This window comes from Perognathus longimembris, chromosome 11, assembly GCF_023159225.1.
Source record: "Perognathus longimembris pacificus isolate PPM17 chromosome 11, ASM2315922v1, whole genome shotgun sequence".
In the NCBI taxonomy this organism is placed as follows: Eukaryota; Metazoa; Chordata; class Mammalia; order Rodentia; family Heteromyidae; genus Perognathus; species Perognathus longimembris.
Genome location: NC_063171.1, coordinates 34,468,072 through 34,494,282, shown reverse-complemented (window position 1 = coordinate 34,494,282; position 26,211 = coordinate 34,468,072). Strand labels below are relative to the sequence as shown.

Genomic DNA, 26,211 nt, shown 5'->3' with positions numbered 1-26,211 from the left:
ATCTAGGCCCTGGCTAGGCTCCCAGGGAACTGTGGCGGTCGGCTTTGGGTCGGGTGCATCATCTCTGGGATGGACAGCCCTCATTTGAGGGCCAGTTAGTGTCCGGTCCCGGTGCTGAACGAACCCGAAGTGAGCTGAGGTAATCAGCACGACTCCTCCATGAATGCTAACGTCGATACTGTAATCACACTGGGACTCGGTGACTTACCTTTGTTTCATGGAAGGCCCCTCCGTCCTTTCTACGCGGGATGACGAGGAGACTCGCACAGGTTGTAGTTACCTTGGGGGCTTCCAGAGTGCGGATGGGGCGCCCGCCTGAACTCCACCCACCGGCAGCAGCGCGCCCACTTCCGGAAGAATCGAAGTTCCGACCGGACGCCAATCCCATAGACAACGGTTCCGCAGGGCCCGGAGCCCGCGGTGCTTTGAGTCTTTTGAGCTTTGCGGGTACCCGGCGCGCCCGGAAGTGGGTGCGGCGGAAAGGGGGCGGGACCTCCAGGGGGAGGCGGCAAGTTTGAAAAGTGAAACGGTCGGCGTGTGTTGGTTGTGTTTGCAGCGGGTCGGCGGCCGCGTCCGGGCCTGGGCGTCCTCCTGGAGGCGGCTGTGACTCTAGGTGAGCGCTAACCGGCGCGGCCAGACCGGGAGGGAAGCCCAAGGGATACGTGGGCCTGCATGTTTTCCTGAGCGCAGTGCTGGGAAGGGAGGCTGGAAAAACCGAGGCCTGCAAGGCGGGAGTTGCTGAATTGAGTTTAGCTCTGGCACCGACCTTTGCCAGATTCCTAAGTAGCTGATTGCTTTTTAAACCCTGGAAGGAGAATGTCAACCTGCATGCCAATTTAAGTTTGTACTATTTTCGTACGTAATTTTTTTACAAATTATCGTTAGGTAGTTATACAAAGGAGGTGTCCCTCAACAAAGTAGCCTATGAATACACTGCATCTTGAACGGTGACACCCCCTTCACTGTGCTCGCCGCCCTTCGACCCACCCCTTCCCTTACTTTTCTGAGTTTTGTAGTGTATACCACGAGTTCTTGACTGCATTCTTCCCTTCATTCGTCCCCCTACATTCATCTTCCTCTCCACCATTGCCCACCTCCCCCAAGTACCCATTTCCTGGTACTTATTTTGTTGGACTTTGGCTTTGGCTTTCTAAAAAGTTACATCCATGCATTTGAAAGGGTGGTGACAGTGTTTGGGTTGTAGATATTTCTTAATTTTTTGTGGATCTTCATTGTTCAGGCATCTCATAACCAAACCCAAAACCACGGATCAAAATGTGACAATACCCTAAAGTTAAAGGGAGAAATTGACAGGTGTATGGACTCTATAACTTTCCTTTGTTTCATTGAGATTTCCTCCTTCCTTTCTCTCTTTTCACATGGAGACTTGAGCTACAGCTCTATTTCTGGCTTTTGGGGTGGTTAATTGAAGTTAAGAGGCTCACAGACTAGCCATAGTTGGCATGGAGCAACATTCCTCAGATCTCAGCCTCTTGAGTAGCTACTGGCACCTGGCAGTTATTATATTATATACATGCAACAGCCCTTTCAAAAAGGGCTTAGAATAGAGATAAACAAAACAAAACTTGGGCTAGTTGTACCAGCTGTGTAATCTAGAGCAGCAAAGGCCATTCCTTATTGGATAATATTCTGCCCTACATCCACCATACCAAGAATATTAAATTCAGTTTGGGTATTTCAAGAACATAAAGGTAAATGTTTAATAAACTGAAAGTAGGAAGCTATAATATTGTGAAGTATGTATTTAGTCTTTGGGGCTCCTGGTGTACAGCTCTAAAAAATCATTAGACTCTTCTATAGCTATCAGTATCTTTTTATGTGTTAATGGTTGACTGATACTGGCAGTCTTTGAATAGCTTTAGGAATGTGGAATTGCCATTTGAATGACCAGGAGGCTTAGGATATAGAATCCTGTCCCCCCAGTCTGGGGGAGAGGAGAGATTGAATGTTAAGCTGGTCACCAATGGCCAATGCAATCATAACTATTTAATGAAGTTTCCATAGAAGACTAGTTTTGAGGTGATTGCTGGCAATGGCATGGGGCAAGTATTCCATGTAGTCATAAGTCTTTTGTGTTGAATGTTGTGGTATTGAGTAGGAAAGGGGATTTTGCTCTTGTTTTGTTTCTTAACTTGCACAAATGGTCATTCCAAGACAATGTCATCTAGGAAATGACCATATGTAAAGATATTATAACCTTGAAAAAGAGAGGGTTTAGCAGAAACATATTTTGTAACATTTTTGAAACTAGTGTCACATCAAGAGATTAATACATTAAGAAAATGTTGCCATGAATGTTTCTGAATCCATGATGTTTTCAAAGCTTCAAATAGAACGAGGAATCTTTTGGACACCATTTATTTACATGTAGTAGAGACTGGATAAGCTGTCAAAGCTTTTTAACCTTGATAGTGTAAGAAATATTAGAAACCTAATGAAATTGAGTTGGGAGGGGTGTCATTGGGAAATGAACAGTGTTGGTAACTGAGTGGCCAAAGCACTGTCTGTTGCTGCTGCTCCTCTTACTGCCAAGTAGGGATGAGAAGACAGTGAAAGGATCTTAGTTTACTGGGCCCTCAAAATGTAGTGCCCTCATTCTATTAATGTAGTCCCAACACCTTGTAAAAAAAAAAAAAATACTATAGTGTAGTCAATGTAAGGTCCATGACAGGATTCTCTAGACCCAGCCTTACTGATGTTTTGGACTGGGTAATAACTTGCAGTGAGGAACCTCCCTGTAAGTTGTAGGCTAGTTAGTGGCATACTAGGTCTCTGTCCACTTGCTTCCAACAGCAGCCTTATGCTTGAACTGACAACCCAAATTATCTCCAAACATGGTCAGATGTGCTCTTAGACTGGAGGGGACAGAATTTTGAGAACCTCTGCTTTAGGGGGACAAAGAAAAAATAACTCACTTTCTGAACCAAATGGGCAAGAGGATTTTTTGCTATTTCATTTTATTTAAAATTGTTACTACAGTGATAGGTATTTTTGCCAATTACATTATTTTTTTTCTCTCCTATTAAGTGCCTCTTAAGCCTTAAAGCCATTTTACCAAGTATATATCAAATAGGATGTCAAATCGGAATACAGTATTAATGGCCTTGTGTGTTGATGGTGTTGCTTTCTTCATTGCTTAGAAGATTAATTTTCAGGATTGATCTTGTTAAACCCTTGGGTCCCAAATGTCAACCAAAATCTTCCTTCTCATGTGGAAAATAAATGAACCTTAGGAAAATGAGCAGAAAATGACTGTGTGTACTTTGAGATAAAAGTAACTTTACAATAGATATCTTTGTGTGGATGTATGTAAAATTCATCTTTATAATACTAAGATATTAGATGGTAGCAGTACTGTGAATTATTGAGTCCTGGCTTGTTCATTTTGTTTCTATGTTTATCAGTAATGAGAACTATCAGTTGTCTGTAATTCTGATCTGTGTTTTTTTTTCTTCCTTCATAAGCAGAAGATTCCCAAGATGGAAACTTTGTCTTTCCCCAGATATAATGCAGCTGAGATTGTGATTCATATTCGCAATAAGTTGTTACCAGGAGCTGATGGGAAAAACCTCTCTAAGAGTGACCTTTCTCCAAATCCAAAGGTAAGATGTGGTTGTGTTTGAATGTAGATGTTGGTGTTTGAAAACAAAGTAAGCTACAACGTTTATAAAGTAGCAAGGAGGATATGTGCCCTCCTATTTGACGTAGGCCAGTCATGTTTAATCTAGAGAAAAATCTCTCACCTAGTGTAATTTTAAAATAACATTAAGTTTATATGTAGGGCAGTGTTTACATTCCCATTAGGAATTCAGTTCTTTCATATAGTGGGTTTAAAAAAAATAGCCTTAAACCATAGCTATATTAAAGTATATTAAATTTTTTTATTATTATTGGCGTGTTGGTGTGAGAGTATCATTTATTGGTAAGGCTTCATGGAACTTATTCCAAGTGGTTCCCAACCATTAAAAAAAAATGTTTAGAAACAATCCTCTTTGGAAGCTTACAGATTAATTTTCTTGTATTATGCCCCAGGAGGGAATTGACTTGTTTTGACAGGCATTATTCTTCTATGTTTAGTTATTAAATGCAAAAAAAAATGAAGTTATTTATATGTCACAGGAAATCCCAGTGTCTCCTTCCAGTTTCTTACATTGGTCTTGAGGTGATAATGTAGTAACCCTGCTTTTATGATACAGAACTTAAACCTCTTTTGTCTCAGTGTCCTTTAATTCTCTCAAATGGAAGGAATCATCTCAGAATGAATGAAAGGCTTGTATACTGAATAAATTCCACTTCAGGAAAAGGTTAGCAAATTGTTGCTGTATTTCTCACTCTACTGTTCACCCAATGCACTTGTGTATGGATTAGAACCATAAGAAGGAAGGGCTGATTTAGAAATAAGAGTTTTTTAAAATTCTGTATTGCTCTAAGTTCAGACTGTTTGCTTCCAGTATTCTTTAAACATTAAATCTAAGAAAACCGCAATATCTAGGCGGTAGGCAAGGTTATCCAGATTTTCTTTTTTTAAAAAAATAAGAAAACAACAACCAAAAAAAACCATCCGCAGTGTTCCAAAACATGTATGCCACATACTTGATAGCTGACTCATTCCACTTTTTCCCAGCTGAGATTTGGATGTACTTAAGCAACTAATAGCCTTTACCACATATTTTCATTTTTAATGCTTGTGCTGGGGCTTGAACTCACTGCCACTGTTTTCTTTGTTGCTGTTGTTGTTAAAGGCTGGTGCTCTACTACATGAGCCTCAGCTCTACTTCCAGCTTGTTGCTGGTTAATTGGAGATAAAAGTCTCACAGTCCTCCTTGCTTAAGTTGGCTTCAAACCAAAATTCTCAGATCTCTATCTCCTAAATAGACTGGATTACAGATTTGAGCTACAGGCACCAGAATTCTTGACTGTGTTTTACATTTAACTGTAACCCCTCTGTACATCACTTTGACAATAAATAAATAATTTTTTTAAAAACAAACTAATACATATCATAAATTTTGGGAGTTTCTTTTTTTACAGATGTTTCCAGGAGGATGGAGTTGTCTTGTAGCACTTCTTTGCATCAATTGACTGTAGCACTGGACAGCAACAAAGACTGGGATGCAGTGCTATATCCAAGATTATTAAAAATTGTGTTTCTTTTGTAGCCTGAAGTCTTGCACATGATCTACATGAGGGCCTTACAGATTGTTTATGGAATACGACTGGAGCATTTTTACATGGTGAGTTTAAGGTGAGACAGTTCTCACAACCGTATACCCTCTAAAAGGGATTTGTTGACTTCACTTGTAACAAATTCAAAGGCTTCTCTGAAATTAATGTCACTCACAAGGAAATCTTAGGTATAATAATAGTATATATAGATAGACTTAGTAAGATGAGCATTGCAATAAAAGACCCAAATGACACTTAAAAATTATGGGCTCTGTATAGTCGTTCACAGATTTAGAGGTTTGTCTTCACTGACTATAATAATAATAATAATAATAATAAATAGCCAAGGCTTCCTAAATATTATTCTCAGGGAGGACTTTGAAATGAGAATAGAAGATATGTAGCAATATTGAAACAATTGCAATACAGCAGCTGGGCTTTTAGTAAAATATTTCTAGTAGGAAGGATCATTTTTCTTAATCTTCTTTTTGTTGTGCAAGCATCTGAAGGTGCACTGAAAATGTAATGTTTTGGTATCTTCTCAGTATGATCTCCTTGTGTTTTGAGACAAGATCTCTTTTGTGTAGCCCAAGCTGGCCTTAAACTCTCAGTCCTCCTGCTTTAGCTTCCCAAGTGCTGAGTTTTCAGTCGTGTATCACTATACCTAGTATGTGATTGCACATTAAAAAAAAAAAATCAAAATCCTTGCCACCTACTTATTATGAAACCTTGTTTACCTTCAGTTTCTTTGTCTATAAAATTGGAGTTACACTTTGTAAGAGAGTGTTGTAAAAATTGAAAGGGAATATATATAAAATGTCTAACATTGTTCTAGTTATCATGCATTTAAAATTGAGAAATAATCACTATCATCCTAGCATTATTAATAAATTTTAACTCTACCTTGGTACTACAATTATATTCATTTTTTTCAAAGTTAATGATAATAAATTAATATTGTTGGATTTTAACCTATGTTAATGGTTTCTTATGGTTGAAGATTTTCTTATTTTGTCTAAGCGATATGTAACTTACATTTTGTGGTTTATTTCATTTAGATGCCAGTGAACTCTGAAGTCATGTATCCACATATAATGGAAGGCTTTTTACCAGTCAGCAATTTACTTATTCATCTGTGAGTAAAGAGTGATTCTTTTTTTAATTCCGTATTCATATTTATATTACATTAAGCTCTTTAATGAAATGGTTTTCCTTAAAAGGAATTCTGACATCTCCCCCATCTATCCCATAGATAGATAAAATTGTAGGTTTCTACCAAACAGAACAGCCTCTCTTTGGCACTTTTCAGGATACTTTCAATTGAAATTCTAGGAGAGTGTAAATCTAAAAGTTATGCCTACATTATGGAGGCCTATGAATTCTTAAAGAGTCTGAATGTCTCCAAGAATGGGTTTTGCTTATTTGAATCTTTGTATTTCATGAATACTAGTGGAATATGCTGAATGTAGATTTCAGTGCTGTAGGATTCTGCACTGCCATAAACGTCTGGCTTTATTGAGAAATATATTAGAAATCTCTTAGAAAAGAAGATGTGTGCCATGACTTAGATTATAATTTCTAACACACTTATATATTCTTTCTCTTTATCTCCAAGGGACTCATTTCTGCCCATCTGCAGGGTGAATGACTTTGAGATGGCTGATATTCTATATCCAAGTAAGTGAGAATTTAAATAATTTTTCTCCAATAAGTGAAAGAAAAAAATTAAGTGGAAATAGATTTTACAAAATGAATCTCATTCTTAAGGTTTAATATTTTCATACTTGGAATTTTTTTTCTTTTGTAGGTTCACAGAAAATCTCTTTCTCTGTCTCTCTGTCTCTCTGTCTCTCTCTCTCTTGGCCTCTGTCTGGGACTGGATTTTGAAGTTAGGGCCTCAGGAGAGCCATATTCCCAGTCCCAAAGAGCTTTAATTTATCTCCTTACATTTTAAAACGTGTTTAAACTAGGTAGTACATATCCAGATAATATAAAGGAGAGATTCTTCTTAATCCATTGATTGATATGTATCCATCAAGTTATTTCATGTTCTAAGAGATTTAGTGTGCTCTTTAAAAATTTGTATTTAATCTTCTTTTTAATATCTTAATGTTTTCTGTCTCTTTATTGGCATAATTTATTCGTATTAAAATTCATCAATTTCAAGTATAAATAACCACCATCACACTCATGTATGGAACATCTACAGGCCCAGGAGGAATTACTTTCTGTTCATTTGTGTCTATCTCCTTTGTGCCCCCATATCCCTATTCCCTGGCCATAGCTAACAGATCTTCTATCACTGTGGTTTTGGTTTTTTCTACAATTTCATATAAGGAAAGTCATACAGTCTGTAAGTCTTATACTTCTTGATTACTAATAAAAGCAAGCCTGTTTTCATGTCTCATTTGCTATATTATATCTTCTTTCATTAAGTTTCTGTTCAAATCTTTTGTCTGTTCTTTTAAGATGAATTGTCTGTTTTATTGAACTGTTAGGCTTTTCTAAAAGTAAATTATCAAAGAGATCACTGTAAGGTTTTTGTGTCGTTCTTTTAGCCGTTCTATTAAGAAACTTTAAGCCAACAGAGGCCAAAAAAGCTTGTGACAGCCTAGGCTTTATTATATGGCAAAACCCTTTTTCTAAATAAAACAAAGAAATGTTGATGTAATACAAGTTTCCTTAGATTTACCTCTGTGTTTTGCCTCAGGAGAATTGTAATTTTGCTTTTGAATCTTTCTATGTGGTGTGAGGGAAATGTCAGGGTTCTTGTTTTTTGTATAGGGCTATCATTATTCTAGAGAAATTTTTCCTTTTCCACTTGAAAGACACTGTCAAAAGTCAGTTGATATACCATTGCACATCTATTAAAATAACAAAAATCCAAAACAGTGACAACATCAAATGTTGACAAGAATGGTGGAGCAGCAAGCAACTGTTAATCTTTGCTGGTGGGAATTCAAAGTGGTAGAGTCACAGTGGCTGTGTGACGGTTTTCTACCAAACTAAACATTCTTACTGTACAATCCAGTAGTCATGCTTTTTTTGGTATCTACTAAAAGGAAACTGAATACTCAAAAGTTCACATAAAACTCTACACAAAGATATTCAGAGCAGTTTTGCTCATAGCTACTAAAACTTGGGCATAACCAAGATATCCGTACAGTAAATTACTATTAATACTGAATGGAAATGAACGTTCATGGAAAGACATGGAGGAATTTTAAGGCAATATGACTAGGCCAAAGAAGCCAGTCTGAAAAAGCTACTACCCAACACTGACCTTGGCTAGTGTGAATGCCATTGTAAACTGTGCAGTTTGGGTGATGATGTTGTCAGTTCAGGTTCATCCATCTTAACAAATGAACTTCTTGGAGGAAGCTGGACTTGTCTAGTGATGTGAATGCTTGAAAACAGTCGGCTGCTTGTTCAGGCTGTGAACCTAAAACAGTTCATTTTAAAAATAAGTTGGACATAGTTCTGGGCTTGCTTTTCTCCTCTTTTGATCTAAATGGTTTATTTTTCTGTCAAGCACACTGCCTCATAGTAAGTCAGATAGTGTAATTCATCTAGTTTTCTTTGTTTGCGGAATTTTTTTGGCTATTGGTCCTTCTTCATTTTAGAATTTTCAGGTTGTTATTTTTCACTTATACTTCCCCCATCTTTTCCAAACACACTCATGCATGCATGTGCAAGAAACAAGTGTTACATTGTAATTGGGTTTAGAAGACCAACTTTCTCCCACATTTCCAACATAGACACACACAAACACACACACACACACACACACACACACGGCTAGTGAGACTGGAATTACTTTGAATGCATAGTTCATTTAGGAATATACTGGATCTTGTAACAATATACTGGCCCATTAGTATGTTATGTCACTCTGCTTATTAAGGTTTTCTTTACTTTCCCAACAATGCTTTATATGTTTCAGAGTGCAGGTCTTCCATACATTTTGTTAAATTTACCACCCAGTGAGAATTTGCTATATCAAGAAAACTAACAATAACAAATGTTGGAGGGGATGTGGCCATAAGGGAACCCTACTTCATTGTTGGTCAGAAGGTAAACTGGTTCAGCCACTCTGGAAAGCAGTATGGAGATTCCTCATAAGGTTAAACATAGAGCTACCCTATGACCCAGCAGCCCCACTTTTGGGCATCTACCCAAAAGACCACAAACAAGAACACACTAAAGCCACCAGCACAACAATGTTCATCGCAGCACAATTGGTCATAGATAGAATATGGAACCAACCCAGATGCCCCTCAGTAGACGAATGGATCAGGAAAATGTGGTACATATACACAATGGAATTTTATACCTCTGTCAGAAAGAATGACATTGCCCCATTTGTAAGGAAATGGAAGGACTTGGGAAAAGTTATACTAAGTGAAGTGAGCCAGACCCAAAGAAACATGGATTCTATGGTCTCCCTCATAGGGAATAATTAGCACAGGTTTAGGCTAGTCAAAGCAGAGGATCACAAGAGCCCAATAGCTATACCCTTATGAACACATATAAGATGATGCTAAGTGAAATGAACTCCATGTTATGGAAACGACTGTTATATCACTTGTAATTACTTTCAACATGCCATGTGAAACCATAGCCTCTATTATTGATGATCCTCTTGTATCCCCTTCCTGTGGTTGTACCTGCACTATCTCTGTATCTTATCTGAGTACATTGTAAACTGTGTATACTGGTATTAGAACCAGGAAACTGAAAGGGAATACCAAAATCGAGAGACACAGGATAAAAAGACAAATGACTACAAAAGCAATACTTGCAAAACTGTTTGGTGTCAATGAAGTGAACAACTATGGGGTGAAAGGGGGAGAGGGCAGGGGAGGGGGGAATGAGGGAGGAGGTAACAAACAGTACAAGAAATGTATCCAATCCCTAAGGTATGAAACTGTAACCTCTCTGTACATCAGTTTGACAATAAAAATTTAAAAAATAAGTAAATAAATTTACCACTTAGATTTTTAGTGAAGTTTTTGTCACCTTCCTTAAAATTTAACTTTCTGATTGGTTATTATTAGAGAAATTCAGTTTATTTATATACAGAAACCTAGCTAAAAATCACTTATTTCTAGTAGATTTTTTTTAAATAAGTGTTTTTTTAGAAGTTTCAATTTGAGAGTTACATTATATGAGAGACAGTTTCCATCTTTTGTGGTCTGGATGCTTTTCATTTCTTCCTTGAGTCCAATGCTGGCTAGAACTTCTGTAGTGTTGAATTAAAATAGGGAGAGAATTGACAAGAAATTTTATTGTGAAAAGTGGTATTTGTCAAGTGCCTAGTTTTATGCATGTAGTGAGATGATCCTGAGGTTTGTATTGGTTTGTCTTCCACCTCCCCAATCCTTTCATTTCTAGGCACAATCTGCCATTAATCCCATCTAGTTTAGTTTTTTATTTCAGGTGTTTTATTTTCCAATTCTGGAAGTTTGATTTAGGTCTCTAGAAAAACATTTACCTTCTCTTTTGTCTTCAAAATACCTTCTTTTGTATTTTTGAATTGGTGGATATTCATAAAAACTATTTTTACATCCTACAAAATATGTTATGCTGAGAATATTTCTGTTGATTTTCTTTTTCTTGTCAAGGATAATATTGTCCTATTTCTTTGCATGTCTTTATTTTTATTGGATGCTAAACATAAAGGATTTCATACTGTTGAGTACTGGGGATTTTTTTCCTTCAAATATTCCTAATTATTTCCTTAGCCTTAATATTTTCATGTACTGATTAGTAGTATTCACCCAAGAACTTGGGTACCTCCTTAAAAATCTCTGGAACTCTTTGTAGCTCTTTCCTCTGAAGTACTCGTCTCATTCCAGATAGTTCAGCCTCTCCAAACTTCTAAATGCCTATCTTCTTGACTCAGCATCATTCATGGTTTTCTCATCTAGACTGCAGCCTGGAGCCCTTTTCAATTTGAGAGCAAGTGTATCAATATTATTTACCTTGTTTGATTTGGGAGAATTGCTCCATGGCCTGTGTACATGAAATTTGTTGCTTCATGAATTTTGTCTGCTCTCCTATTTTGAGATGAGATGGTCCATTTTGTCCATTACACACTTGTGGCCCAAACTGGTTTGCCTAATTCTGATCATTAAATTTAAACAGATCCTCACATTTTGCTGTTGCGCACTGTGTTGTCTAATATACTGTGAGCTAAGTATATGATAGGCAAGGATTGATTTTCGTGTCTCAAATCATGTTTCAGAGATGTAACTAAGAGTGTTGCTGTCTATTTCAGAAGCAAAACGGACAAGTCGGTTTTTAAGTGGCATTATTAACTTTATTCACTTCAGAGAAGAATGCCGCAGCACATATATGGAGTTTCTCAAGCAATATGTAAGACAAGTGTATTTGTGGGTCATTCACTAGATCAATAATAGCATCATTTATGACTTATTAATCTATCATGAAGTTGTTTTGTTTTTTTTTTACAGATAGCCAATAACCCTTAGAATTGAATTTGTTACTATATGTACATGAAGTTGCAGCTTTTAGTTTCTGGAAAGCTTATTTCAAAGCAGTGTTTCTTTGTTAACAGAGAAGCTAAGTTTTTGTTTTCTGTAGCTGAGGCTTCTTTTCCTATACTGGGAAATGTTAGGGAAGAGACTATTGATTTATTTATATAATAAACACTACTTTGCACAAATCATGCAAAGCTTATACTTCCTGAACATAATGAGCACCTCAAAGTTTATATAATACTGTACCCCCCCCCCCAAACACACACACACAATTTTGTTTGGCTGAAGATTTCTCATTTGTTAAGACACAGCTGAAACATCTGTCACTTCTACACAGCCCCTATGACTTTTTCACTCAACCTCTTAACCCCAGTTGGGCTGGGAGGTAACTCTTCTTTAATCCTGCTATATTCAGAAGTGTATCAGGTTGTTTCGGGATTTTCTTACGCATATTTGATATTCAAAGATAACACTACTATTTAAGTTCAGGAACTCTATGTCTTCTCAAAAATTTCCAGCACTGAACAGGCAACTAATCATGGTTAGAACTCAATGTTTGTGTTAAGTAGAAAAGTTCTTGGGCTGGGGAGGTAGCTATTTTACACACACACACTCACCCCAGTATTTCAAATAAATCATTACTACATTTTCCACAACTGCCTATATTTTCCATTTCTGGTGGTGAGCAAACATTTTGTGGTACGGGCCAGTAGACAGACATTTTTTTAATATCTCACTGAATGATGGAAAGTGCTAATGCAAGATTATGAATATTACCTTACTAGAAAACCTCTGTGGACAAAATGCAGCAGTTGAATACCGCACACCAGGAGGCACTGATGAAATTGGAGAGACTTGAGTAAGTGGGAAATTGACAAATAGAATAGATGTTATTTCAAACTGCAAAGTGAACTGAGAATGGTATTTTACAAGCCTACGTTCTATTTTAAGCCCCCTTTATCTCCCTAAATAAATATCAGACTATATTTAAGTTTGCCTTTTCAAGTAAAGAGAAGAACTAGTTTTTGTTCTCTTATGTTACCATAGGCTTTCTTGTTGGTGTGTCAGCCTGACTTGTTTGAAGTTTCTTTATCTTGCTTTCCTGAATTAACCAGAGTGTTTATCTTATGTAGATTAACAATACTGGCTGAACTCTTCCTTCAGATCAGTTCATGTTGATTGCATTTTTCCTTCTCTGACAGAGTGCTTTTGCTTTGGACACAGGAAAGAATCTTTAAGTGCTATAAATTCTTATTATATATGCAGGTGCTTCTGAACTCATAGTACAGTTCTGTCTGATAAACCATCTTCAGTTGAAAATACTATAAATTGGAAAGTATCAAATTCAGTTAAGTCACTGAGCATCCTAGCCTAGCTGCACAGTACACTGGAGCTGGGGTTTGCCCTTGTGCTCTGTTGGCTGAATGGGAGCTACAGCTCCATGCCCAGCACCATCTATTCCTAGCTGGAGTAATAGTTAGATTTTCAAGTTTGAAGTAGAATGCATATTGGAAAGTTGAAAATTTGTTCTGTGACTCCTTAATAAATTAAGAACCATCTATATTAACTTTGAGGAGAAGGATTTTCATTTTTAAGTTATTTCAAATTTGTGGGTGTCTTTGAGGTTGTCAGTTTCAGGTGATAGCTTTTAAAGAATTAGTAATAGCAAAAGATGTATAGCAATCCTAAGGAATCTTACAAACTCAGAGGAAAAGAAATAACTTAATGGAAATGTGGACAGAGGCAATAAAAAGGGAATTTAGAGTAGAATGAAAGGTAGCTAATATAGCAGGGCAAAAGTAAAAGTAGGGCACTCGTGGAGGAGGCTTACCCAAGAAGGAATGCCATTTTCATTTCATGAAGATGCGTAGATTTGATGGTAGAAACTTGAAGGGACTTATTTTATCTTCTCTCAGTAGGGAGTGAAGGTCATCTGTTTTGAATAGCTGTCATATGGAAGTTTGTAATTCACAAACAAGAAAGCAGATGTTTCATCTAAGCTATTTGAGGGCAGGGAATTTATTTTGTCCTCTCTATATCCTGAATGGGATACATATTTCACTGTGTTCAGTTCTGTTCCAGTTGAAGAGCAGGAAGAGTTCAAGCAACTGACAGATGATATTCAGGATCTGCAGCAATCACTGAACCAAGAGTTTCGTCAAAAAACGGTATCTGTTGTGAAACATCCTAATGAAAAGCATAGATATGTAGGGCATGTAGTGGAGGTAAGGACACATTGCTTTTGTTTACTAGAGGAATCAAATATATTACTATTCCCACCCATGTGTTCCCTTTTACATCTTCTGTCCACTATGTAAAGAGTCATGTTAGTTTGTGTCACCAAAGTTCTCTGTGGTCTGCATGAATCAAAATTTTTAAGGTTCTCTTGTGTCTAGTTCTGCTGTGACCTGCAGCAACCTGGGATCACATCTCATAGGCATGTCAGGATGTTTACACATTTAGGGAAACATTCTAGTTCTCATTCTTTCTCATACTCTCCTTCTTTAGTTCAATGTAGTTTAGTTTTAATGTTAAGTTACATCTATGGAGTTAGTTAACTAGTTAATGAAGAAATTCTTAGACATTTCTTTTGACGTAGAGGAACAGAAAATTTGAAAGTAATTGGTCCATTATTTTTTTGGGGAAATTAGTAAGTGGCTAAAGGTAAATTGTTTTTCTTTTTTTTTTTTCCTTGAACTTGGCCTGGGTACTGTCCTTGAGCTTCTTTTGCTCATGGCTAGCACTCTACCACTTGAGCCACAGATTCACTTCTGGCCTTTTCTGAGTGGTTTATTGGCGATAAGCATCTCATGGACTTTCCTGCCCAGGCTGGCTTCGAACTGTGATTTTTATATCTCAGCCTCCTGAGTAGCTAAGATTACAGGTGTGAGCTACAGGCTTCATTTTTCTTTCTTTTTTTTTTTTTTAAAAAAAACTAACAACAACTTATCTTTATTTTTAAATTATTGTTATTTAAGTAGTTGTCCAAGGAAGTTTTAATTCAGCAAGTCAGGTTATGAATGCATCTTGACCCATGTCACCTATTCCAACATTCTCCCCCATCTTTAAATAGAGTCATAGTAAGACATTTGTTTTCTTTTTTCCTATAGATAGTGCTGCAAGAAGGAAATTCCCGAAAGAAATCAGATATCTCAGAGAAGACCAAGCGCTTGGTAAAGGTTTTTTTTCTATTATCTTGCGTTTAAAGTTTGATTTCACTGAGGGAGCAGTATTTTAGCTGTGTATGTTGTGATCGTCAGATGTTTCTCTATGATCTTTTTCCCTCAAATGAAATGAACTCAACCTTTTTCTACTTAAAACTGTGACTGAGAAAATAAAAATGTACTAAAAGCCATACATTCTTATATATATACATATATATGTAGATAGATATAACTTATGTATATGCTAATATATCATGTCTATGTATCATGAATTACTTCTTTAATATATGTGTATATATGAAGGTAATTATTATGTTAATAGGTCTATGTGGATAGACATTAATATTATATATATAAACTTCATCTTTTAGTTCCCTTTTGATAACTTTAATAATGCTTCTGTTGTTTTAACGTAAGCACATGTATGTGCTATGGACATGCACATGTACACATGTACATATTTGTATTTATATACCAGGCATCTTGTATCTTAGGCTGCATTTCTAAATTTGGAGTCAAAGGAAATATGCACTTAACTGACTCACATTGCCGTGAATTAATATATTGACTGATGTTGCTGAACTTAGAAGATACTGATTCATATTCCTTCTAGTGGAATATGACTGTGTCCCTTCCTCTATCCTTGCTAACACCAAAAGAGAGAAGAGGCAAGTTATAGTCTGAGAGACAAATCTACTTTGAATTGTGGCTCAGGTTTCAAACCCATTCCACCTTTTACCCTTGCTAAAATTAAATGTCTTTCATTCTATGCTTACTACAGCAAACATAACCTCGTTTGTTGTTTCCTAGTATGGAACTACAAAGTCACCAATTTTATCATCATACTTAATTAAAGAAAATGTTTCTTGACAGAATGAACTAAAATTGTCAGTGGTTTCTTTGAAAGAAATACAAGACAATTTAAAAACAAAGATTGTGGATTCCCCAGAAAAGGTAAAGAATTACAGAGAAAAAATGAAAGATACAGTCCAGAAGCTAAAACATTCCAGGGTAAGTTTCCTTTTTCTTTTAATCCTTTTGTTTCTTTCTTTTGCAAATTTTTGTTTGATTATGTGCCTGCTTTCTGTGTTATACATACTTCTCTTTAATTTTTTCGACCTTTGTAACTCTTCTGTGGGGCAGACATAGAAATTCCAGACATTTGTTTGATTATGCTAAAGGGGTTTGAGGCTTTGCTCTGGGAAATGCCCCTATCCATGGAAAATTGCACGAGTTTATTACAGGGAAGAAAGATCTAAAGGGACTTAGAATGAGAAGGCTCCCAGTCGTAATATGTACTATGAAGAATATGGCGGTTTACCTGTGCGCATAGGGAGTGTATGTGAGAAATCTGTACCTTTTGTCCAGTTTTGCTGTCAGTATAAAACTGCTGTGAGAATTTATGTAAAACTGTTTTTAAAAGTACTCTTTTTGAGGCATGGTATTAAAACTGGTTAGTAAATAAAATTCTAGTTTATTCTTGGATTTGTTATTCAAGTACTTTCTGATCATTAAAAGTATCACATAAGAATAGACAAGATCTTCAGATTTGCTTATTTGTGGGGAATGTATAGTTTATTTAAAAATTTATATAACCATCTAGAAGAAAAAGCAATTGGATCTATACCTGGCATCACCTATAAAAGTAAATTGTTATTTAAAATTTAAGTATTAAATATTTGGTTTAAATGTTTAACAACTTTAGACCTTTTACAATGATCATGGACTATTTTTGCTGTGTTTTTAGATAAAATCTCACTATATAGTTCAGATTAGCCTTGAGCTTGCAATTCTCTAGCTCCTCGAGTGCTAGGATTCCAGAAGTATACTACCAACTCAACCTGACTTTGTAAAATTAAGAATGGAAGTCCAAAATCTATACAGAAACATAGACCTATTAGACCATATTTTTATTGTCTGCCAGGTAAAGAGGTTATATTCACATATGCAAAAGGTATCTACAAAATAGGACAATTACAAAGAAAAAGACAACCGGAAAAAAAGGCAATAATGTGATTAGACCTTAGGCTAAAGAGAAACCTAAAGGAAGGGAGAAGGAAAATCTTTACATTATTATGCCAATAGAATTAGTCATACTAATAACTGTTGGAATTAATAGGAAGGTTATAAATAGTTAATATAGTTGTCCTGGAGTAATCAGAAGTTATTTGGATCAGCAGAATTTGTTTTCTTTTTTTTAATTGTTGTTGCTGGGAATTGAACCTAGAGCCTCGTACATGCTAGGCAAATACTTTACCACTAAGCTATCTCCTCAGCCAGAATAAACTCTGTAATAGCTCAAGTAACCTTTGGAAGGTAGGATAGTAAGTGCTTTATGACAATTGTGGCAGGTTTCCTTTGAGTGCAGATATCTGGCTATTGAACACAATTATGTGTGTGTAGACACATGTCAGTAATGTTACTGACCTAGAAACTTAATTGTTCCCTTCTCTTAAGCTTAAGTATTCTCTTAAGTATTAAATGTAGAAATCACTCGGGATCAAACAAAATGACATTATTGCAGTTTTAGGAAAGAGAATATCAAACTGTGGTCTTTGGTTTTTTTGTTGTTTTTTTTTTCCTCTCAAAGCAAGAAGTGATGGAGAAGTATGAAATCTATAGAGACTCAGTTGAGTGCCTGCCTTCATGTCAGCTGGAGGTGCAGCTGTATCAAAAGAAAATACAGGACCTTGCAGATAACAGGGAAAAATTAACCAGCATCTTAAAAGAGGTTTGTATTGTGTGCAACTTTTTGTCTTCATTTGTAATTGCTTACTATAATTCTTTGGATTTGACTTCACTTTTGGTTACTATTTTCTTAAAAGATAAACAGGACAATTCTACAAAATAATACATGAAGCAATATGACAGAATAAGACACTTTTCCTTTTTAAACACAGTAATCACCAAGACCTATTTTAACCTTCAGATGACATGAATATGAAATTAACTCACATATCTATTTTGAAAAATAGTAAAGGATATTTAAACTTGTTCTCACAGTTAGAGGTGGTCCTGAATAATCGAATAATCAGTATTCATTAAGTCCCAATTTAGTGCCTAGCATTATACCTCGAGTTTATACAAGAGATTCAACGTTTAGTACATGGTTTCTGCTCTAAATAATAAGAACTAGTTTTGTCACTCAATCTCCTCAGTCTAGAAATTTACAAATCCTTTTTAACTTCTTTTCACTTCATCTTAATCCAGGATCACTACATCATATGTAATAATAATTGCCTCTTTTAGAGGCATGTATTGGTTAGGAGGTTAACTGCCTGGCATTCTGTCCTTCCCTGCTCTATATGGTTCTTTTATCTGCTATCAAGGGTTACCAGGTCTGCTTTTAATTGTTTCTAAGGTCCACCTTTTCTTTTTATTCCTTCTGCTGCAGCTCAGAGCCCACACCCCTCAACTCCAGCCTCTTACTGCTTCTGTTATAGTTAACCATCTCTTCTAATCCTTCTGACAAAGGAGCATGATAAACAAATCATGCTTTTCTCATGATGTTTCTCAGCAGCCCCAGGACCTTCCTGGTGCCTCTTGTGTGCAATCTGTGTTTTTGCCTGGGCTTTTAGGGATCAAATAATTGTATCCCATTTCAAAATTAGGTTTTACTACAGCTTATCCTAGAAAATATCCTTTTCCTTTACGGAGAAATCCTAACTAGTTGGTATTGACTTTAAATATTTCTCAAAATATAGAGCCTGAATTTGGAGGACCAAATTGAAAGTGATCAGTCAGAACTAAAGAAATTAAAGACTGAAGAAAATTCACTCAAGAGACTGATGATTGTAAAGAAGGAAAAACTTGCCACAGCACAATTCAAAATAAACAAGAAACAGGAGGACATCACACACTACAAACGGACAGTGATTGAGTATGAACTTATTTTCATATTTTAGAGTATTCGAAAATAATTAGGAAAAGCTAATATATTTTTCTCTTTAGGAAGTCAAACCTACCCTATTGCTAAAAGGTGTTTCATTTGTCCAGATTTTCAAATGTTTTAGCTACTAGTATTTTTTCTTTTTAATTTCCTAAATACCACAATTCCATCTTCTTTGTATTATTTTTTCAAAAGGATTCTGGTGCTACTATGTTCAGTGCTCTTTGAGACAGTGGTTGATTTAGAGATATATCAGATTGTATCAGCTGGTCTGTCTTAGAGTACAGCAGATCCCTTGCATTAATAGCATTCTAAAAATAAGCCTTGTTTTCATTATTCAGATAAGAATGCTTTGCTAAACTTTTGGTTTTGCCAGTATGTTGGTAGTCTTTTTAGTCCTAATAATGTGTTTTAACAATGCTGTTACAAGTGCTACAGCATCATTCCTTCACTCCCCAAGGGAACAAGAGGGGCACTATTCAAATGAAAGAAATGAATAGAAACAGAAAGGTTTTGTATTTGTTGCCCAACTGCCTTGCAGAAAATTGTGCTGAATCAAAGTCCCATTAATACTACATAAATATCATAACTGAAGAAATGTAACTTCAAACCTTCTTTGTACAGAAGAGTTTTTGAGGGCCAGCAGTATAGCTCAGTAGCAGAGCACTTGTATAGCTTATGTTAGGCCTTAGGTTTGATCCGCAGCACTATAAAGGAAGGAAGGGAGGGAAGAGAGAAAAAGAAAGAAGAGAGGGTGGAAAGATGGATTTAAAGGTAAGAGCTCATTACATACTGTGACATGACTATGGCAGTACACTTTGGGGTTTCTATCGTTTTTCCCTGGGGAAGCATTTTAGGGTTGTTAAATACTGACCCATTACTTTTGGAACAAAATTAGAGTTATATATTTGCCTTTTTTAAATGGTTAAGAGGTGTTATAGCTATCTTTTTTCCTTTTAGGGATTGCAATAAAGTTCAAGAAAAAAGAGGTGCTGTCTGTGAGCGAGTAACCACAATTAATCAAGAAATCCAGAAAATTAAATTTGCAATTCAGCAACTAAAAGATGCCACTGAAAGAGAGAAACTAAAGTCCCAGGTAAATATGCACTCATAAGAAATTAATTTCATACAGTCTCCTGAGCTTAAAATGAAAATTGTATCACCTCCACTATTGTCAGTTCTATGGGATAGAAAATGACTCTACAGGTCTTTTGCTTTTATTTGTGCTTATAGCTCCCATCCTGCCCTGCTAGCCTGTGTAGTTTTGTGTTTATATCTCCTCCATAGCGTTGTTTTTTTTTTTTGCTTGCCTTTCCCCCTAATAACACAAAGCCAAAGATCGTTTTTCCCTGTAAATGTAGTTGTTCCATAAAGATTCTGAATTTATTCTAAAAACTTTCTGCATCATTTCTCCTGATAAAAAGATCTCAAATACTTCCTAGCATTTATGTCAAATCTCTTTGAGTTGTTAACTAAGGGAGATGGAGCTTAAATTGGTCCCTTTGTGTTATAAGCCTCTTAATGTCTTTATCATAATTACCTAAAATTACTTTTGGCTTATTCAGAATGTATCTATTTTATTGCTACATAAATAACCTAGGGTAATGAGAACAGGCATCATTTACATTTTTGTCTCAAAAATCACATTACAAACACCGAAGATAAAGTGTTTATTTAGTAAAAGGACAGAAATTTTTTAACTGCTGAAGTCTCAAACAAGTAGTCTATTCATGATATATTTACTACTTTTCCATTCTTTCCTTAACTTTTGAAATTTGATTTATATCTTCGAGATTGTTCTTCCAGAATAATTTTCCAAACTGTTCTACTAGAAGTCACCAAAAAATAGCCACTTTTAATCCAAAAATCCCTTGGCCTCCTTTTTCTCCCTTTTTTCATCTTATGTACCTTGACACCTTAGATCACAATTACTGAAATGCCCTGATAACTAATGCTGGAAGAGCCACAGCAGGCAATCTCCTTACTGTTCCCAGATGTTTTTATCCCTGAGAAGCAGCATGTTATTAGCAGCTGCATATGGATATGTGGCTAGACTTACTGACTCAGGAGGACACTTGTAAGAGGTAGGAAAGAAGATGGTTGCGATTCCTTTGGCCTGCCCAGTTCACAGTCTTGCTTTTTTTTTTCTGTTTTTTTCTTTATTCCAACTACATTTTTTTTTTCTTGCCCTTTCACTGGATTTTCTGTCTGCCTGTATAATGAGAGAGACTTTTGTAACTATATCAGATCAACACATTTAGGTGTTATCACATTGCCCAGATAGAGTTACTAACCCAGTTATGAATGCATTAGTTACTAATTACTAACTCAAGCTTCAGGTATCTTTGTGTATCAGTGATGCCTACCTTTTGCTACTGCTATATTTTTACATGTGTGTCTCACCAATGGTTTTTAACATTTCTTGACAACAGCAATCTTGTGTTGTTACCCTTAGTGTGTCATGTCTAACCATGCCTAGAACTGGTGCTTTATACGTTATATGCTTTCCATATATTGGCTAAGAGATCATCTGGCACAGCATGCCTTGAAGCTGGCTGTATCCGAATGTATTGAGAGGTTTTTTAATGTACGTCACCACCTCCAGCCAAATACTTCAAATAAAAAACCCCAGCAAGGGAGTCCATGAACTTTTGTAGCTCCTGAGAACCACTTTTCTTTTTCGTGCTTCTTAACTGAATTATCTCCTTATCTACAGAATGTGATGGCTTTTGAAAACCATTGATAGGGTCTGCTTAATTGTTTTTTTGCTTTATTTTATGAAACTACTGGAATTGGAACTTTAGGCCTTATGCTTACTAGGCAGGTTCTACTATTTGAGTCACACTGCTAGCTGCTTAATTGTTTTTAATGGAATAGAGGTCATAACTACCCTAGCTGTTCTGCTATATCTGCAGTTTCCAGAATGTCTTTTCTCTGACATAAATCTGTCCCTTCTTCTCCATAATAACCTCTCAGACATCTGAAGATAATGACCATGGTCCTTTCAGTCTTATTTGGTTTAATTATCCCAAATTGTCCACCTTTGTGCAGCTTCATTTTCCAATTCTCTACTAGTCTGACTACTATCTTCTCCCCTTTGTGCAACACTTAATACTTCTTTTAAAGTTAAAAAACCGTAGAGCCTAGTGCTAAATGCAGTCTTCCACAATAGTGCTGTGACCAGCCTGAAAGCAAAATGCTTCTATTAATAAGTTTAATGTTGGGTTGGACTTTTAACAACTTATTTCTAGCTTATGATCAAATGAAAGACCCAGTCTTTTTCACATAGAGTTCTGCCAAGTTAAGGTTTTTATTTTCAATATTCTTTAATATCAAACCAGGTTTCTAAAATCTTAATCAATTTAAATCTATTGTCTCATCAATTATTTCTTTTTGTCTGCTGTCTCCTACTGGTCAGACCAATATGCCTTTTACTCCAAGGCAAAAATGTTGAGTTTATCTGGACTCTTTTCTGTAATGTATGTATTTTTTCCCATTAGAATAGCATAGACTTATTGATCAAACTCTTAAGTTTAATTGTTCCACTTGCTCAGTTGTTCTGACCTATTTCCCCAGTCTTACATTTGATAGCCATTTCTTCACAGTAACAGAGAACTGTAAGTATTTTAGTAACAGCAAAATGTTTCTTGTTAAAGAATTTCATCTTATTTCCTATCATCCTTCAAGAGAAGGAAAAACAGATATGTTAATGCTGCCAAAATATTCCTTGTGCAACTCTGATGGGTCTTGGTGAGCATGATATTCCTTTCTTTATGACTTTTTTTCAGAGATAATTCATCATACTTTTAGTTATTGTGACTGCCTTTTTTGGGTAGCATTTAAAAATCTGTTTCTCATTCTGGTTCCTCAAAAATAACATTTGCAGAATCATATTCAGTATCATATGCCTACATCTGTCCTCATCTTCATTTTCTTCTTCCTTTTCCCCTATTTGTTTCTGTCACTCAATTTCATCATATTTCTCTGTGACATCAGCATTCTCTATCACAGAATTGAAATATTGTACCTGCTGTACGTAATCCTAACCTTCTGATTCACCAACTTCATATGATTTCCTTTTTTCCTCAGTGGCACTATTCATTCATAAATTACCCTTTGTATTTATGCACACATGATACAATTTCATAAGACTTGTTAATTACAGCATAACTTGTTGCATCTCTTCCTCGATTTCAATTCTCCTTCATCAAACATGCCCTGAATACTAAGTACTGACAAATTTATTCTGTTAAAATGTCACTCTTAATGCTGCACTTTCTTGTTCAAGATAATACCTCCCTGTTTTCCTACAGTTACAGTCAATATTTCAACGAATAGTCTGTATATCTGCATGGTGTCCAGATTTTTACTCTCATTGAGTCTTTTCAGATATGTTTAGTTCTTTCCTCTCTCAAATATGGTAGCATTCTTAGTCTATTTCAAATAATCTTGATAATTTGCTGTTGAGTTGAGTAGCTACTAGCAAACATGGCTATTTATAATGCAAATAATTATGATGAAATAACATGAAAATTTAGTTCTTAGTGCACTAGTCACATTTCAAGCACTTGGTTTCCCATCTGGCTTGATTATATAGTTTCCCTCCATTTTATTATTGTATTGTGTACTGTGTATTGTGTGTTGGGTGATGCATTTAAATACAAACTTGTGGAATAAATGATGACATTGAGAATAAGAAGTTCATCATGGGGCTGGGAATATGGCCTGGTGGCAAGAGTGCTTGCCTCGTATACATGAAGCTCTGGGTTCGATTCCCCAGCACCACATATATAGAAAATGGCCAGAAGTGGCACTGTAGCTCAAGAGGTCGAGTGCTAGCCTTGAGCAAAAAGAAGCCAGGGACAGTGCTCAGGCTCTAAGTCCAAGGCCCAGGACTGGCAAAAAAAAAAAAAAAAAAGTTCATGAATTTTTCATATTTGTAAATTTTCTAATTTGAAAACTGAGGCGATTAGACCAACTGTAAAACTCTCTTATATTTGAATGATAGCAAACTAGGTTTATAAGGTTCTACTTGGATACAGGATTTAATTGGAAATTCTAAAATAGATTGTATTGGTCAGAGGTATGATTTGTTATCAATAACCATCTTGTGAGAGGGAGCTCAGGAATTCAGATGTGTGTTTCCGGGTGGGTACCTGGCCCTGGAATTAGGCCTTGCTATTGTCTTTATTTATTGTGGCTCTGTCTAGATGACTGGCCCCTTAAAAACATGTTCTTTCTCTGGGGAAAAGTGTTCCTTTGGGTGTGTGGAAATAGTTGACTGACCTATTTCCAGAGTCTTTAGCCACACTACCCTTTGATAATTAATCACAAGCAGTGTCTTTCTACCAAATTTATTCAGCTTTCCTTCTAGTATGAATAAACATATACCCCAGTGGAGGTAGAAACTTAAATTGATCTGTAGCTGCTGAGGTGATTTTGTTTCTTTAAATGGACTTCATACAAGTTAGGATGTAACTTATTTTTGTTACATGTTTTAAGAAATTAAGTTTTTAGAAATTTGTGATTTATTTTCCTAATGGTTCATGTTCTATCATAGTTATAGTAATTTGATACCAGCTTGGATCTTAATGAATCTAAACATATTCATATTTTATATGAGGATTTAATAACCATGCTTGAATTTCTGAAGCATGTTTAACCTAAAGCATCTATGTGTATACATACACATATGCACACATGTCTGTTTGTATATATATGCATAAATTATATTTAGGTATATGTATCTGAATTATATATAAGCTCTCAAATTTATGTAGGTGTTGAGCCCCAGACCTAGTGGGATTTTTTTTGAACACTGCAAATGCATCCTATATTGAATTATAATGTGAAATATATTCAAATCAGGTAATATCTACATGAGAATTTAAACAAAGATAACTAGTAGCCAGAATTGTAAGAAAAGTTTAGTAACAGAGATATTTAAGATTTCCTATTTACCCCTCAGAAAGGGACTGCTGTATTATTTCAATAGTGAACACATCCTATGATCTTGTAGTATACCACTGTTTATCCTATCATGATCTGAGAACTTTTTCTTAAGGAAAATAGGTAATAAAAGAAGATCACTATTAAATAAGTATGAGATAGAAGAAAATATATGCAGGCTAATTTGTTTCTGGTTTTATTCAATCTATAAAAATAGCGCTGCTCATTTTTTGTTGTTGTTGTTTTATTGTCAGGCCATTCATGTAGATTTATATGAAAAGTCATTATTACTTATTGTAAAACTTCCTCAGAGGTCTACAAAAATGACTAGGGATATTAAACAGTGATCAGGGTCCATTACACAAATTATGGTAATCTGAATATTTTCCAAGATTCACATAGTACATTATTTTCCTTGATGGTTGTTAATATCTTGGAATCTTGGCTGTTACCATGTGTCCCTGCTCTGTTTTGTGTACGTGACAGACTGTTTTGATGTGTTTATGCAGCCTCATGAACCAGTGTTAGTACAAATAAGCATGTGCGTGGGTCTCTCTGTGCATAAAAGTTTAGGCCCCAAAAGAGTATTAATAAATATGAGTAAAACTGCTGGAGGTTTTGACTCATTTCAGCCTAGGCTTTTACATGGAATAATTTGTATTCTGTTTCATTTCCACATAGGACATATTTGTGAGCTTGAAAACTGCTTTGGAGAAATACCATGAAGGCATCGAAAAGGCCACAGAGGAGTGTGCCGCCCGGATAGACAAGAAGTCAGCTGAGCTGAAGAGGAGAATGTTCCGAATGCCGAGCTGACAACACAGGCTACATGGCTTCTGCAAATACTGCGCTAGCTTTTCATTTCTATTGGAGAAGGGAGCAGCTACATGAAAGCTAATGAAAGATTCCGAAATACCAATAATGTTGGCCTAATCACTGTTTATACACCTTCATTTTATAAGGCTTACACTTATTGTGGACATATTTTTAATTTACAATTAAAGCAGCTTGCATATCTTTCCACATCTGTATTTTGTCACTTATTTATACACTGGTTGGGCTAAAGCAGGATAGTTACCTTAAAGATACATTCTTCTCTGTTATTGTTGTGGCTATTGTTACTCTTGGCATACAGAGTTGTAGCATTATTGAGCCTTAATCTTTGCCCTAAGCATTGTGGTTGAGCTCTCATGGGATTCTCAGGCATGCAGTTTTATTCTGCTTCATGGGTACAGTGACTTCAAAGATCTCCAAAGGTTACAGTGACTTTGAAGATCTCCAAAGCGTTGAGTTAGGGCACCAAAATTTCAAATTTCAATTTTGTTGTCTGATACCCAAATCTGAAACAGTGGAACAGCTACCACACTGATGCTATGGATCAAACTGGGGACCCTATACCTACCCTTGGTTTTTTGAGAAAGGACAACACTGTGTTGTCTGAGATGGCCTCAATCTCATGATTCTCTTGCTTAAAAGTCCCATGTACTGGGACTGCAGATGGGTACCACATCACCCAGCT

At 36.0% G+C, this 26,211-nt stretch overlaps 1 protein-coding gene across 1 annotated transcript; it reads left to right on the top strand.

The window, feature by feature from the left end:
• The first annotated feature begins 492 nt into the window (after window positions 1-492).
• On the top strand, window positions 493-25,715 carry Nuf2 (NUF2 component of NDC80 kinetochore complex). Its single transcript, XM_048357617.1, has 14 exons — window positions 493-613; window positions 3,489-3,623; window positions 5,181-5,255; window positions 6,246-6,322; window positions 6,803-6,864; window positions 11,468-11,565; window positions 12,476-12,549; window positions 13,762-13,858; window positions 14,801-14,863; window positions 15,728-15,865; window positions 17,445-17,585; window positions 18,559-18,734; window positions 19,704-19,839; window positions 25,374-25,715. The coding sequence occupies exons 2-14, from the start codon at window positions 3,501-3,503 to the stop codon at window positions 25,506-25,508; spliced, it is 1,395 nt and encodes a 464-aa protein (XP_048213574.1). The 5' UTR covers window positions 493-613; window positions 3,489-3,500; the 3' UTR covers window positions 25,509-25,715.
• Window positions 25,716-26,211: the final 496 nt, after the last annotated feature.

What these genes read in the sequence shown, in the direction of transcription:
- Nuf2 (XM_048357617.1), top strand. Translation starts at nt 3,501, where the DNA reads ATGGAAACTTTGTCTTTCCCCAGATATAATGCAGCTGAGATTGTGATT. An exon ending in AGCAATTTACTTATTCATCT is followed by an intron (nt 6,323 to 6,802) that starts GTGAGTAAAGAG and finishes TTTATCTCCAAG; the next exon opens with GGACTCATTTCTGCCCATCT. An exon ending in TAACCAGCATCTTAAAAGAG is followed by an intron (nt 17,586 to 18,558) that starts GTTTGTATTGTG and finishes CTCAAAATATAG; the next exon opens with AGCCTGAATTTGGAGGACCA.